General features: G+C 42.2%; 1 protein-coding gene across 1 annotated transcript in view; it reads right to left on the reverse strand.

Annotated features, from left to right (window-relative positions):
- SRBD1 (S1 RNA binding domain 1) overlaps positions 1–16,088 on the reverse strand; it is a 184,053-nt gene that overhangs the window by 9,656 nt on the left and 158,309 nt on the right. The window contains exons 17-19 of the mRNA XM_081854587.1: positions 13,451–13,557; positions 11,757–11,933; positions 8,297–8,449 (exon numbers count right to left, since the gene is read on the reverse strand). Coding sequence (XP_081710713.1) covers positions 8,297–8,449; positions 11,757–11,933; positions 13,451–13,557 — 437 coding nt within the window. The remainder of the gene's footprint in view (positions 1–8,296; positions 8,450–11,756; positions 11,934–13,450; positions 13,558–16,088) is intronic.

Here is a 16,088-nt window from a genome sequence, read left to right on the forward strand (position 1 = left end):
TGCATTGATTAGTATTTAAAGTTAGCTGTAAATGAACATGCACTAAGCTTTGGACAAAAAAGTAAACATATACACAAAAGTTAACAAAGGAAAAATAAACATATGTATTTCAGTAGATGGAGATAAATGCAGCAAACCCTCTTTCTCTTCCCCTCTTTAAGAAAATGCCAACTAAAATTACGACCAACATTCAATATGTAAATGCAAATTAATGGAGAGAAGGTCTGAAATATATAAGGAACACTCGTATTCCACTTCTTAGCCTATGCCAATGGATGCTATATTCACATTTAGGTTACTTTAACATCCAACAATGATGTTTTACATCAGGGGTGTAATGAATTTTACACCAGGGGTGCCTAACCTGCAGTCCTAAAGGTGTTGCTGGGTTACAGATCTCAGCTTCCTTAACCATTGGTCATGCTGGCTTGGACTAATAGCAGCTGGAGTCCCACTACATCTGGTGGGCCACAGGTTAGCCACCCGTTTTAGACACTTCTAGGACAAGCCTATGGATGTCTATTTAGAAGTAAGGCCCATCAAGTTAAATGGGGCTTATTTCATTTACATCAAACCTTTCCTCCAAGGAGCTCAAGGTAGGAAAAATAGTTCTCATTTTCTCCTCACAAGAACCCTATGATGTAGGCTATGCTTGAGAGATAGTGACTGGTCTGAGGCCTCCCAATTTACTTCATGGCTATGTGGGAATTTGAATCCTGGGCTCCAAGGCTGTTGTCCAACACTGTACTACAAAACACGGGCTTACTCCAGGTAAGTGGGTATAGGACTGCAGCCTTCCAATGTTTAACTGGAGCTATCAATGTTCACAAGTCAAAATTCATCATATTTTGGACACTCACTGTAACATATATATTGAGACTTCATTGAGTTGCCCACGTTCTTAGTGAATTCGTTTGAGTTTAGATCTTAAAATGAAAGGCCAATTCAGGTTATAATATTTTTAATGGCGGGTTTTTTAGAAATGGAATATCCACTGGAATGGATGGAAAGGATCATTTCCAGAGAGGTTTCTGAAGGTTAGAGATCTGCCAGCAATGACCATGTTTGATGCAGAAAATAGGCAAACGATTATTGCAGTGTACACATCTGAATGCAATTACTACCACACATGCAGCTGAAATGTTAATAAATGCAAACAACTAAGCACAATCTAAAACTTTAGTTCAATACACAGTTTCTAAAACCTTGTTTTCAAAGAGCTATCCAAAGCACAATGTTGTTCTACTGCAGTGAATTGACCACCCAGTAACAGGGAGAATGCAAATTCCTTTAGCTGCATTCAAAGCTGTCCAAGTGGACTCTTGTTCCACCAGGTAAGTCTGAGTATGGGGGCTTTCCCACCCCTTCTTCCATGCTGCGGTCCCTATGAACAAAAAAGCCTTCTTTGGGGCAGAGGAGACCCTCACAGAAGGTCTAGGGTATGGCACAAGGAGCTGGCGTGGGATGGAGGATTACCTCAAATATGGCAGATTTAGCTTGAACAAGCAAAACTCTTGCCAGCTGCCACCACCCAAGTTTTGGTTATTCTTCCCTCCAAATGCAGTGCCCCAGCGCGACGTACCCCATGCTTTTCTAGAGGGTCTCTCAGTCCCCAGGAGAGGGTTTCCATGAGTCATAATTATGTTTGCACAAGAAGTTAAGGAGACAGATGGCATATCATCTCAGTGCATCTACGAATTAGAAATTTTGCAATTACCAATTAGCCAGACAACCAAAACAACAAAGAATTAACAAACTAAACATGTACTTTCTCCCTCACCCAGTTAAAAAGAATAACAAATGTAAACTTGGAAACTTATGAGCTAATGACTGCAACATTGAGTGATATACAGTGGTACCTTGGTTCCTGAATGGCTTGGCTCCCGAACAAATTGGCTCCCGAACGCTGCAAACCTGGAAGTGAGTGTTCCAGTTTGCGAACGTTTTTCGGAAGCCGAATGTCCAACGCGGCTTCCGCTTGAGTGCAGGAAGTTCCTGCAGCCAATCGGAACCTGCGCCTTGGTTTTCAAATGGTTTTGGGAGTTGAACGGACTCCCAGAACAGATTAAGTTTGAGAACTGTATGCAAACTGTATGCTTTGACAATATGAAGCTTTCAATCAACAAGCACGCTTTGCTTATTACTGAGTTGTACCCAATGGTGCTCCTCTGGTGGCAGAAGGCTCTTTGATCCAACGGAAAGGGGGACGAGAGTTATTTTTGGATACACATCCTTCCCGCATGCAGCCCCCATCTCTCCTCTAGCCCCCCAAATCTGCTCAAGTAAGGGTTGGGAGATAAATTGGAACAGCATGCTAGGGGTTGCAAGGGCGAATCGGTGAAAGCAGCCTCCCTTCCTGTTCTGCTGGATCAAAGAACAGTCTGTGAGTACAAGCGGAACCACTGAATCCAACCAGTATTTATATTGAACCATACATAGGTATGGCACTGCCCCAAGGAGCCCATAACAGAGGAAAATATAAAGGAAATGGAAGGAAATGAAGGGAGGGATAAAATGAGTGAAGTATGGCTGTGGCCATACTTCGAATTCAGGATGAAAGGGAGAAACATGCTAAGAGGAAGGCACACTTGGCAAACCCTCACCGTGATCAACTCCTGCCTGGAACCCCATGTCCCCACTGTGGAAGGATGTGTGGATCAGAATTGGCCTCCACAGTCACTTACAGACTCACTTTTAAAACCATGTTTATGGAAGACAATCTTACTCGGCTAGGAGTGAACACCAAAGAAGAAGAATATTCCGTAGGATATAGTGGAGAATAGTGGCATGGGAAGAGAAGGAAATACTCAAACCAGATTAACTGGTATTAATGGCACTTGGAGCTGTGCAAGTTACAAAAGGAGATTCCCATATGTGCAGTACTAAATACTACGTATTCTTTTAATAAAAAAAATAAGCTATGGCACAAGACCCCTAAAATATCAATCTGCATGAAATATAATCCATAAACCAGATGTTGCAATTTTGCCACATAATATACATAATCTGCTTAACATCCTGTCTTAATGAGCATTTTCTCTGGGATTTTCTTTTGGCAAACATCGGCATCTAATTAATGAAAACCACCTTACCCAGTAGACTAATGCAAGGCAGTGAAGAAGAAAATTATATTACTCTACCAAGATCCCCAAACAGGGAGCTTGGGTCCATTACCTCACTGTAATTTCTAAACGTTCCCCTGGTTTTTCCAGTGCAATTCTTTTGCAGTACACACACTCTGAAACTGGATAGTTTGCCCATGCTGTATTAATTGTCATAGGAAGCTCTGCCATTGCGGCCTGCTTTTTACATACAGACTTCCTTCGTAATTTTAATATACAATCCTAAGATTCCATGAAAATATACTGCTTTGAAAGTGCTTATGCAGAAATCTTTGCTTAAAAAAGGGGGGTTTTTAAGTTCCAGAAAGATTTGTATTACAGACACTTAAAAAACATTAATATGCTTTATTAGAATTCAGAACTATATTAAGTTTCCACAGTGGGAAAGTATTAATACATTTTGATCATCTAAACACAATCAAATAGACCACAATATGTTTGCTGCATATTTTTTCAATACATTTAAGGTAAAAGGATTATATTCTGCCTGTTGAAAACATAACTACTATTTTAGATTCCACTGCAAGCTTCTTGCCCTTCTTTTCAGGACTTTCTAATTCAACCACAGAAAGTGCCTGCAGATCAAAGCTGGGTAGAACAAGTCACCACTTGGGAGCAATTTTGTTTAAAACCTAAATTTTAATATAAAGATGCTTGGGCTGGCATCAACATGAAGCCAGATCTCATTGATTGTGTCAACTCACACGATGCATATTAATGAAGTTGAGAAACATGGTCATGCCATACAATAAGAATTGCCCAGACTTGAGTTAATGCACGTTACATACAAATTTAGTTGGGTCAGATCCCATTTTTAAAGTATTTTATGTATTTGGCAGTTATTAAATGGATATAACGTTTTCCTCCGAGATGTCTGCTGCAGTGATCTCACATGAAAATTCTGCATATTGAACTCCTGCTGGAATTGCAGTTTAGATACAAACAAACAAAAGGTGTGTGGGGAGAAATTGTTAGAAAAATAGAAAGGGAACTGCCTACTTCATGTCTGCAGATATGAATGAACACAATACACCACCAAATGTTTCTTGTGCAAATCCCACTGAAAATAATGGATATTGCACAGCAGAAAATGTATTTATCTCTTTCCCTCCTTCAAGAGGACTAATTCTAGTGTTAGCCCCAAGAAGATGACATTGTAGATCCCATTTTAAATTGGAGCTAGCCAGCTGCACTGGCCCCTAACAAGTGACAGACACATGAACTCTGAAAAACGTTTCGGAGGTCACATACTAAAGGTCACATACTAAAAGTGAGGTCGTCTATGCGGGAATCTTAATGAACTGCTGTGAACCAGATATTGATGTTTAAGATGAAAAGTAACACTTTTTGGGAACCTAGCATGCATTTATGAGAAGAGCAAGCTGGTTCATTCGCAAACAAGGCTACTTGTTTGCATCCGATTAAATGAGACCACATTAAACGATTCCAACATTAAGGGGAAGAAACCCACTACGGTTACTGATACAAATGCAATTTACATTTTAACGTTGGTTGCATATAGTGAAAGTTACAAAGACTTGATAGTTGTAAGTGACAAGGAAGGCATAGAAGTTGTTCATCTCTGTTGTCTGGGCTTAAATAGTGGCTGAGGACTGGTTAGGCTGCAATCCCAACCACAAATATTCATGAGTAGAATATATGGAAAACAACAAGCCTTGGGGCAAAACTATGCATGATGTTCAATACATCTTTGCTTTTAGTGTGTGGGGGGGGCGTGCACTGCATCAGATGGGAGGAGCCCCTGAAAAGAAAAAAGGATCAGAGTGGGCATAGGGGGAGAATTGTTACCCTTTCCTCTATGGCCTAGAACAGCATTGGCTTTTTTGCTACTGCATCACACTGTTGACTCATGTTAAGCTTGTGGTTCACTAAGACCCCCAGATCCTTTTCACATTTAAGAATGACATTGGCTAGAAATCAATAAGGTTACAGCGTCCAGGCTACCAGACAGTTTAAAATATATATATATAAAAAGAGGTATCCAAGACCACTTTCAAGTGCCTTTTAATTAGCACTTTCACAGACTAGGGATTCTCTATTTATTCAGCATTCATCCTAATTTGTTTGCCCAGATATTTACTATTTAACTCACATGCTTCCCAATGCATCAAAGCAAGTGTTTCTCCACACTTTCTGGTGCATATCCCTGTCCCTTCCCTTACTGCAAAAAGACAAGACACTTTGGGGGAAGTTGTGCAAGAGCACCAAATCAACTTGAATTGTGCTGCCCAAATCTGCTGGTGTGTAACTGAATCCCAACCCAAAATAGCAACAGCCTGGAATAGCCCTCGATACGCGGTTGTGTGTGTCTGTGAGGAAGCGAGTGCCCTTTATTGAGCTTCTGAAAGCCTCATTCCTCAAGGCTTTCTGTTGAATATGGACTAACTAGGGAGTTTGGAAATGTGTAACTAGAATGTTGAAACGGTAGCTCTGCTAGCGTTAGTACCAGATGTCTACTGAGCTACACAAAAGTGGAGTTAGTTTCTAGTTAGAAGTGGATTTTGCTCTCTTTGCTTAATCTTAGTGCCTACGCCATTTACACTACTCTGAATCCTTGTAAACCGAAAGGTATGGGAAAGGGGGTTTTTTTGGGTGGAGGGGGGTGTAATCTATTAACCAGGCATAGGCTGCTTGCCAGACGTCAGAAAATTCCTAGTTGGCTGTTTCCCAGGCTCCTATTGACCCAGGGCACATCAGAAACCCAGCGGGTGTTGGCAATGAGATACTTTTAGGATTATGGTGGATACGTTAGTGGAAAGGCTTTTACCCACCCTTTCTGATATAGTTAAAATGCCATGCCCATAATGATGTGTCAGGAAATAAGGGGAACAAATGGTTTCTTAAGGAAACATGCAGCACAATCGTGAGTATATTTACTCAGAAGTAAACACATTTGCTTAAGGGGGAATCTCCCCATAGGCGCTAAGGAGGGACCCCAATGCCAATAGTAGCTTCAGAAAAGATTTTCTCCCAATGCAACCACTAGTTCAGGGGTGGCCAACTCCCAAGAGACTGTGATCTACTCACAGAATTAAAAGATGCCAGTGATCTACCGCCTTTTGGGGGGTTCATGTCAAAATTGTTGAGCTTTTTTTAGAAGGGAGGAGAGATCCTTGTTTTGGGGGGAGGAAAGCCCCATTTTTTGGGGGGTGCAAAGTTGTTGAGGTGATTTTTGAGTGGAAGAAGGGGAACAGGCTTCTACCCTAAATAAGGATTTATCATAAAAAGTTGTACAAATAAAGTGGAAAAGAACTGGAATTCAAAACAACAGCAGCAATAATATCCCCAACCTACCTGACTAGATAGGGATGCATATCAACAAAAAAACATGAGTATTGATTATTTCCTTTTCTTTTGCCTCCAACTGACATTCTAACATTCTGTGCCTCCATTGTTTTCAACCATAGACTTACCTTATAGACTTGCACAGTCTGTCTGACTTCTGGTTTCTTTAGACCCTTTTTATTTTGCCTCTCTCTATAGCCTCAGCTACCAATTTTGGGCTTCTTGTTAAAATGTATGTTGTTGTTTTTTAAATTCACTTCAGTTGAGCATGGGACTCTTAATCTTCGAGTCCCGTGTTGGGCAAAAGATGCCTTCATTGAATTGTGTTGGTCCCAGCTCTACAATTCTATGCTTCTATGTACCGAAGAAGTACTTCACGTATGTGGAATCAGGTGGCCCAGATTCTCTTCGAAATAGATAGGCACTCAGCCATAAGAGTTCGCTGTTACTGGGAATAAGCCACAAAGCCCAAAATATTGCTTGTCAAACTAATGAGTGTTTTGCCAGATTAAAAATTAAAAAGGAGCTTTTTAAGCCTCGTGATGTTATAGATTCAGTATACTGGGCTATGTGATCTTCAGTGAATGACATACTAGCATACGGCCTTAAAATACCTCTCCTAACTCTTTCATTTCCAGCTTAAGAGTAAAGTGCTGCTGCAGGCAACAGAATATCAGGGCGGCCTTCTTACACCCAACAGGGATTGTGTGCTTGCTTCAGCACAAATAAACGTGGCAATATCCAGCGGCATTAACACTCCACTTTATTTCCTCATAATTGGTTATAAAGAGTTCTGCACCTACTGCTAGCATCATAAAAGCATAATTTGCAAAGGAAATGTAAACATATGACTGGAAAGAAAAGGGAAGTAATAGAGAACTGCCACTAGGCAGACATTTCATTTGCAAATTCTTGTACATTATTTAGTCTTTATTTAGTACATTATCTTCCCAACAACCAGGCAAGGTAGCTTGTGCTGAGAGCTGGTGACTGGCCCAAGATCACATGGGAAGTCTAGCTGTTTTGCCCGGCTCCACCCACTTTTGCTTTTGGCCCCTTCCACACTTGACGTATGGGCCCCAGAAAGTTGCCCATAAGAGACTGTGGTCCTCAGGCCACAAAAGTTTACCCACTTGTAAGACAAAACACCACTGAGTAAGAAAGGGAAACCAGCAAGGCACCAATTGCAGGGGAAGGAAGGAAGGAAGGAAGGAAGGAAGGAAGGAAGGAAGGAAGGAAGGAAGGAAGGAAGGAGAGAGACTTCTGGTGCAGGAAATATTTCAGTTGCTTTCGTTTTGAGCTCAGTGTTTTGAACTGAGTCCTTCCTCGGTGACAGCTATTTTCAGTTCAAGTCTCTTCATGATGTTGCAAAACTGAGTTCAAATTTATTTTTTTTCCTTTCTTTTCTTTTCGGCTTTATCCCTGGGATAATAACACCTGACACAGCAGTAACGTGCTATGGCAGGGTGCCATTTCTGCACAGATATTACAATCTATGCTTGACATGGAAACAACACAAGGAGCACACGTGTGTCACCGTCCAGAAAGGTTAGCAAGTTATCACTGCGCAAAACAACTTAACATTTAGGAGCCTGGTCCATTAGCCCCAGTGAATGTGACAGTTCCAACATACACAGGGGGATTCATATAAGCAGCAACGGTTTCTTTTGTATGGGTGAAGGAATGCCTTGTGTGTGCCAAAGGACGCCAAACAGAACTGAAGACTTTTAACTTCACCATCATTATAGTACAAGGCTTATTAAAGTCAATGTATTGCTCCCCTGATTTTTCCATTATCCGAGAAAAATGACCATTTCCTAAATGAAAAGTTAATGTGCTAACTGTAGACCCATTGTATTATTGCTTACCTCATTGCAATATTATATGATTCTGGGTGGATGCAAGTTTGATCCAAAGGATTTGGCCGTCGAATGATGTTTATTGCCGCTTTGGTTTTCTTCTTACCCTGCTTCTCGTTTGCAGCTGCTTTATGACCCTCAGCTGCAAGCTCACCCTGTTGACTGATGTCCAAAATCATGGAAGAGAAAGAGAAACGTGGAGTTGCCATTAAAAAAGAGTGTCGCTGAAAAGAGTGTTTACCTCCCCATGTGCTAGCACTACAAGGGCCCAAGGAAATGTGATCTTATGAGCGAAAGCGAATTTCATAATTAACAAACCTTTGGAAATCCTGTCCAAAGGAAACCCACAAATGTCCTAATCTCAAGGCGGCTATTATGTTAGCCTCACTTGAAAGATGTCTGGTGCAAACCTGGGCAGAAACATCATTTTAGGGGAAGTCCCAGTGGGTGAGATCATGCTTTGAAGGTACAGAACGTCCGAGGTTCAATCTACAGCTAAAGGACTGCACCTAGGTGGGGGAAAACACTGCTTTGTTCAACCCCAAGCACCTCCAGGTAGGACCGAGGAAGACCTCTCTCTGAAACCCTGGAGAGCTGCCATCAGACACTAATGAGTTGCACAGACCAGTGGTCTTAGTCCTATGTTCTTTAAACAAGTTTTAAGGACTGGGAAGCAAGCCCTTCACCTAAGTCCTGAAGAACCACTTCTAAAGGTCAAAGCAAAGGACCCCTGGATGGTTAAGTCCAGTCAAAGACGATGATGGGGTTGTGGCGCTCATCTTGTTTTCAGGCCGAGGGAGCCGGCGTTTGTCCACAGACAGTCATGTGACCAGCAGGACTAAACCATTTCTGGCACAACAGAACACTGTGATGGAAACCAGAGCACACAGAAATGCCGTTTACCTTTCTGCCACAGTGGTACCTATTTATCTACTCGCGCTGGTGTGCTTTGAACTGCTAGGTTGGCAGGAGCTGAGACAGAGCAAAGGGAGCTCACCCCATCTAGCCGGAGTAGTCATTATTGGGCTGGTGGGCAAAGGATCTCTAAGAGGACAAGTCAGCTTCATATATTTTTAGCAAGCCTTCTAGATTTACTTATTTATTCACCCATTTCTAATATGCATGTTCATTAAAATATATCAGAGTTGCATACAACATATAAGAATAAAATCAGCAGAAAGCATTCATAAAAACACCAGTAAATACTGATTGGTGAAAAAGAGAAAATCTACCCAGCAGAGGCCTGTCTAAACAATACAGTTTGCAAAAGACACCTTAAAGTTAGGAGGAGTGGTTCCTGCTGAACCTCTATTGGTAAGGAGTTCCTAGTCAATGCCAACCAAACCTCAGGGGTGTAGAGAACCACCAGAAATCCTCTATCAGAGGATCTCAGTGATCGAGTTGGAGCATAAGGAATCAGATGGTCCTTAAGATGGAGAACTTTAGCCCAGTTGGCATCTGTATTAGACATGAATGGATTTTATATATGTGCTGTTGTTGATTTAAACTGTGTGTGTTTATATATATCATTGTGTTAGGAGTTTTTTTACAAATATATATACTTTATTACATTGTAAATCACTTTGGGGTGACTCATGGAAGTGATTCATACATGAAATTCATAATAATATGTTCTCTTGCACTTCCTCAGGCAGTCCTTTCCCAGGAGGTCCTTAGCCCAAATGGCTCTGGGTTTTGTACCGTTCCTTGATTCTTAGGGAACATTGGAAACTGCCTCGTGCCAAGATAAAAGCTTTTGCCTGTCTGGTGCAGAATCATCTCCACTGATTGACAGAGCCTCTTCAGGGTTTCAAGCCAGGGCTATCTCAGCCCTACCTAGAGATGTTGGGGACTGAACCTGGGACCTTCTGCATGCAAAGCACTATTGCAGCTCTATTGGTTAGTCAAAACCTTTCCTTTCCAACATTTCTTTTTGAGTCAAATTGTTGACTTTTTGACTTGATGGTTTGAACAGTTGTTTTAGGGTGTTCTGGGAGCTTTTTGCCCAAAACAATGGCACAGAAAAGCTTGGCTTACTTGAAGAGAAATGTGTTTGATGGCACCTTGAGATTAACCATTAATCATCTTTTTTAAAAATTAGAAAATGGCATGAGCTTTCGTAGGTGGTTATCTACTACTTCAGATGCTAAGCTGCAATTTGTGTCTGAAGAAGCAGGCTGTGACCTATTAAACCTCATGATATTTTGTAATAAAAAAATATTAATGAACTGTTAATTAAGGTAATGTGCAGCCAAACATATATTTCTTCATGATGAAAGACAAACACAGTTTTCCTATCGCAGCACTTGATTTTATTTCCTTACTATTACTCTGCTACAACCAATGGGTGTGCAGCTATTTCCAACTTGCATCCTTACTTAATTTTTATGGCTTCTCACACGAGATACAAGTCCAATCTGAGATTGGCAGACATGACTGCGTATATTAAACACATGTGTATCGGTTTGTGGGCCAAAGTGTATAGCTCTGGCCTGGCAGTCCCTTCTCCTGCAGAGACTACTCAAGTTGCTCCTCTAACATAGATATGGGCTCATAACACAGACCGTTCCATCTATAGCGGGTTGGTGCAGCAAGCTCAAAGGTTTAAACATCTAATCTGTGCACTTTGAAGTTGGCCTTCAAAGTATCTTCATGTCTCAGGGTGGGGTCAGCCTTTGGAGTGAGCCCCAATGCTCAGCTCCAGACCGAGTTCAGCCGAGTTGCTATTGCATTACAGCACTACTTAAAATTTAATTGAACTTTCGTTTGGGGTTTCTTCCATTGGAAGGGACGGGGAAGTTTTATTATGACACACAGTTCCAATTTGCCAGAGAATGTCTGCAGCTGCCAAGATCAAAATAGCATTAGAAGGACAGAGAAAGACCCAGACGACGAGGCCAACAGCCAGAGATTATGGGAGTTGTAATCCAGCAATATTTGGAGGGCCACGTGTTCCCCATACCTTCACCTGCCCCTATGCCATATTGTCATTCTATAAAACATTGCCATACTAGTAACATGGCAGTTTCAAAAGAAACCAGGTTACCCTCTCTCAGGGCCATGAGAAACGAAGACTTCCAACTTACTGTCTTCCTTTTTATTTTAATTGTACTAAGCTTCTGCCTCCCATTGGAAGATGAGTGATTCTCTACATTCATTCACCATATTTTTCGCTCCATAAGACGCACCTAGCTTTTGGAGGAAGAAAACAAGAAAAAAAATATTCTGAATCCCAGAAGCCAGAAGAGCAAGAAGGATCGCTGCACAGCAATCCCTCTTGCTGTTCTGGCTTCTGGGATAGCTGCGCAGCCTGCATTTGCTCCATAAGACGCAGACACATTTCCCCTTACTTTTTAGGAGGGAAAAAGTGTGTCTTATAGAGCAAAAAATACAGTAAATGTTACTTAAGCAAGTAGGTGGCAAAGAAATAACTGTAACCTGTTGTCGACATCACACCTTAATACATTACCTGCAGTGAGTTCTGATGTGCTCCTGGTTAATCCTGATAAAGCCAGCACATTGCTGAAAGGATTTTGGACCCAGTCCTTTAACATCCTTGAGCTGCTCCCGATTAATGAACACTCCATTCTTCTCTCGCCATTCAACTATATTTTTAGCCCTGTTGGCATTCAGTCCTGCAATATGTCTAAGAAGCACAAGGGAAGAAGGTACCCACACATCAATGCAAGCACTGAATCACCTGTGTAAGTATTAAGCAAAGCAATGACTAATGCAAAGGCACCATGGGGATTCTGTTTGTTGTAAAGATGTCAGGGACTCCTTGGACAACAAGGAGTGGTGGGAGGCAGCAGCCGGGGAAATCCCAGAGAAGTAAGGCTTGGAGCCTGGGGGCTGGTGGTGGGACACTGAAGAGAGGTCGTGGTGGTGGGGAAATTGGGAGGAGGTGCTGGATACTGAAGGTACAACAGGGCTTAGCGAGCAGGAGGAACCTATGACAGGGAGCAGTTCAGATTCCAGAGCTGAAGCAGAGGTGGTGGGGAGGAAGAGACTGCTGAATAATCCCGGGAGTCTCCCTTTCTGGGTGTGACAAGCTCCCCTCTGGTTTCCAAGAATGCACAGGATAATGAGGAGGGCAGAACAGAGACCTGTTTTTGTTCAAAATAAAAGTGGCCAGTTAAAGTGTGTGTGTGTGTGTGTGTGTGTGTGTGTGTGTGTAAAAATCATGTTTACCATAGTGAGAAGTTTGGCTCCATGTGAGAAAATAAATGAGCCACAATAATAATAATAATAATAAATAATAACATTTTATTTATATCCTGCCTTCCCCAGGGACAATATGTGAAGCGAAAACAGATTCTCCCTCCAAATGCAGGAATCAACATGGAAAATGAGCAAACCCACAACGCTGTTGCTGTTGGCATACATGTGTCTTAAGAGACGATGGAATGCACCTCCAGGGATGAAGTCAAACAGCTGCACTAGCATCACCAAAGTGACGTCTCCAGGGCGGAAGCCTGGACAGTGAGTATGGGGGTCTTGGATTGCCCAGATGGCAAGACCCTCCTCTCGGCCTCACTAATGTGGTCCAAAGGAAAGCAGAGCAATACGTTTGGCACCAGCTTGGCTGCAGCAACTGTTGAAAGGAGGCACACTAGGAGCTATCCAACCGACTTAGGGACTCCACTCTGGATTTGTGTAGCGTTTACTCCTTAGCCTTTTCTACTCCTGAAGATGTCCCTCAAGGCAGTGGATATCAACCCAACCCTATTGTAGCTTGCAGAATAAGGGATGTGGTAGTGTGGTCAGTGGGCTTGGGAAAAGGCTCAGAACTTTATTTTCCTCTGTGTATTGTTAAAACAGTGACCCTTTAGCTAGACACAGGGTTGATATTAAACTAAGGTATCAGAGTAGACCCAATGAAACAAAATAAGCACATCCGTTTCAGTTCTACTCTCTCAATATATCCCACAGGCTTAAGACCTCTCAGAATGCAAGGGGAAAGTGTTCATGAAAGGAGAGTTGCACCCACAAAAGAAGAGAACAACTAATGTTCTGTGGACAACAGATCCTTTCTCTCTTAAGAGTTAAATGTGAGCATTCAAGCCACTGGTCTCATTTGGGAGCCATGGCAGGTTTGAACCTCTGAACCCATTTGATCCAACTCCATGTGGTTACTGAAACACACAATTCTTCCAAGCTCACCTTAATAATATTTCTGAGCAGATGTTAATATCAACTCCGACAAAGCTGACACATTCCTCCACCACGCTGTCTAGGGTTGCTTTGAGCAGGGTCTGAGATACGTCATGCTGCAAGATTTGGTGGAGGGGGGGGTGGGGAGAGAAAAAAAAATTCCAACAATAACTGAGCAATATCGGATTACTGAAATACGGAAACCACACAGAAATGAGAATTCCAGAGAATGGCAATTTTAATAAAACATTTGCTGGTATAATATCAACACGTGAAAGAGCCCAGGAGATGCACATCTGATGTACTGCCACTGCTCGTACTGCAGAGCTAGCGTTATTCCCTTGAATTTATTTTCAAGCTGTCCTTTCCTTTTAAAAACAGATTGCGAGAACTCCAGATAGGAGCTATGCACATGACAGACAGCCTATCCTATTTCTTCTCAAAACAAAGACCCATTACTGGGCAAGCACTTGCGTGTTTTTCCTCTAAAAATGATATAATGGAAATAAAGAAAGAAGGAATCATTGCAAGAAGGAATTACTGCAATGTACTGGTTTTACTTATGCGTACCCTCTCCAAATTTGCTACATACTTGGGTAGCAAAATACTTAGCAGATTATTCATTGCAAAACCAGCCAATAAATAATAATCTGCATCTTGATCCAACGAATGGCTGTACATGTGCTTGGGTCGCTACAAGGGGAATTGCATGTGATACACAAATTATTCCCAGCTAGATCAAGCAGCAGGAGCAACTTTGGGGAAGGAGGAATTGAGGATCGGATGCAGCCTGACAGGTGTGATTCCAGCTTCTTTAAAGGGGTTGGGCCCTTTAAAGAAGTTCCACATGATGTTGTGCATGTATAGTGCCGGATTGGGATGTTGCCCTTTAGTTAATCAACCTATTACTTTTAAATTTAACTCTGCATATCATCAGGGTCACAATACAGATACTTCTTTGCCCTACGGAAGGAAGTAAAGGTAAAGTAAAGGGACCCCTGACCATTAGGTCCAGTCGTGACCGACTCTGGGGTTGCGGCGCTCATCTCGCTTTATTGGCCGAGGGAGCTGGCGTACAGCTTCTGGGTCATGTGGCCAGCATGACTAAGCCGCTTCTGGCGAACCAGAGCAGCACACGGAAATGCCGTTTACCTTCCCACCAGAGTGGTACCTATTTATCTACTTGCACTTTGACATGCTTTTGAACTGCTAGGTTGGCAGGAGCAGGGACCGAGCAACGGGAGCTCACCCCGTCACGGGGATTTGAACTGCCGACCTTCTGATTGGCAAGTCCTAGGCTCTGTGGTTTAACCCACAGCGCTACCCACATCCCTACGGAAGGAAGTAGGAGACACCATTTAGGAACATAGGGAGTCAAACCACTGGTCTATCTAGCTCAGTATTGTCTCTACACTGACAGGCAGGAGCTCTCCAGGATTATCAGATGAGGGACACTCCCAGCCCTGCCTGGAGGTGCCAAGGACTGAAATTGGGTTGGGCACATGCTCAACCACTGAGCTATGGCCTCTCCCCATGTAATAATAATAATAATAATAATAATAATAATAATAATAATAATAATAAATGATACCAGTAATTGATAGAATGAAACGTCATCTCTCTTATTTATTTCCCCATTGCTTGTTAGAGCAATACAGGAAAACAAAATGGACTCAGACCTCCTTAACTCACAGAATGGTCCGTTAAAATGTGACACTCCCCCAATTAAATGCAACCTAGTGATTAAGCTGGACAAAGCTAGGTTTCAGTAGGAGTGGTGCAGCATTAATTAGTAAGACAGACATAAAGCAGAAGATTAATATCACACACAAACCACAACTTTAGTCCCGTCCCACCCCCGGCAGCTAATTGTTCCCCCCTAAAAGCTACTCTTGAAGTAGGAACATGCTCTGTGATGTGAGATGCTATGAGCACCCCTTCCGTGCAAACAGGCCTCTTTGGATCCCAGCCTTTGTGCCATTTTTCTAACACTGTTACCAATTAAATATATGCTATGTTATTGCTTTAATATGTGAGCCACTCTGAGAGTTCTATGCTGAAGTGTGGCATAGAATTTTACATAACATAAAAGGTAGAGGAGGCAGTAAGAGCCCCATTCTGTGTATCACTGTGAGAAGCACATGTAAAAACACACAGTGGACAAGATCCAAAAGCCCTATTTGCACTCCCAAATGCATTTCACAGGTACGCAAGGGCTTTTCTGATTTCCTCCACAAACTGCCGTTCCTCATTAAGCTCATTATTTTTTCCTCTCTCTCCACAACTAGCTTTTAGCACGTATGATTTTGTTCTGTATTAATGCTCAGTATGAGACTAAAAGGTTCAAGAAGTTTTTCACTCAAAATGCATAATGACCACTTCCTAAAAACACAACAAATATGCACAGGTACACGAGAAGAGCCCTTCTGGACCAGACCAAAGGCTTAACCAGAACCCATGGACCAGACACAAAATCTACACCAGATCTTTCCAAACTTGTCATGGGTTGGTGACACTTTTTAGACATATCATCTTATTCTTTGGTGATCACTTGTAGCCAAGTAAGATGGTCTTACATGAATATGGTCTTAACTGTGTGTCCATAAATGACTGCGGAGGCCAGCTCTGGATCCACATCCTTCCACAG

This window comes from Podarcis erhardii, assembly GCF_964252035.2.
Source record: "Podarcis erhardii genome assembly, chromosome: 3".
Taxonomy (NCBI): domain Eukaryota; kingdom Metazoa; phylum Chordata; class Lepidosauria; order Squamata; family Lacertidae; genus Podarcis; species Podarcis erhardii.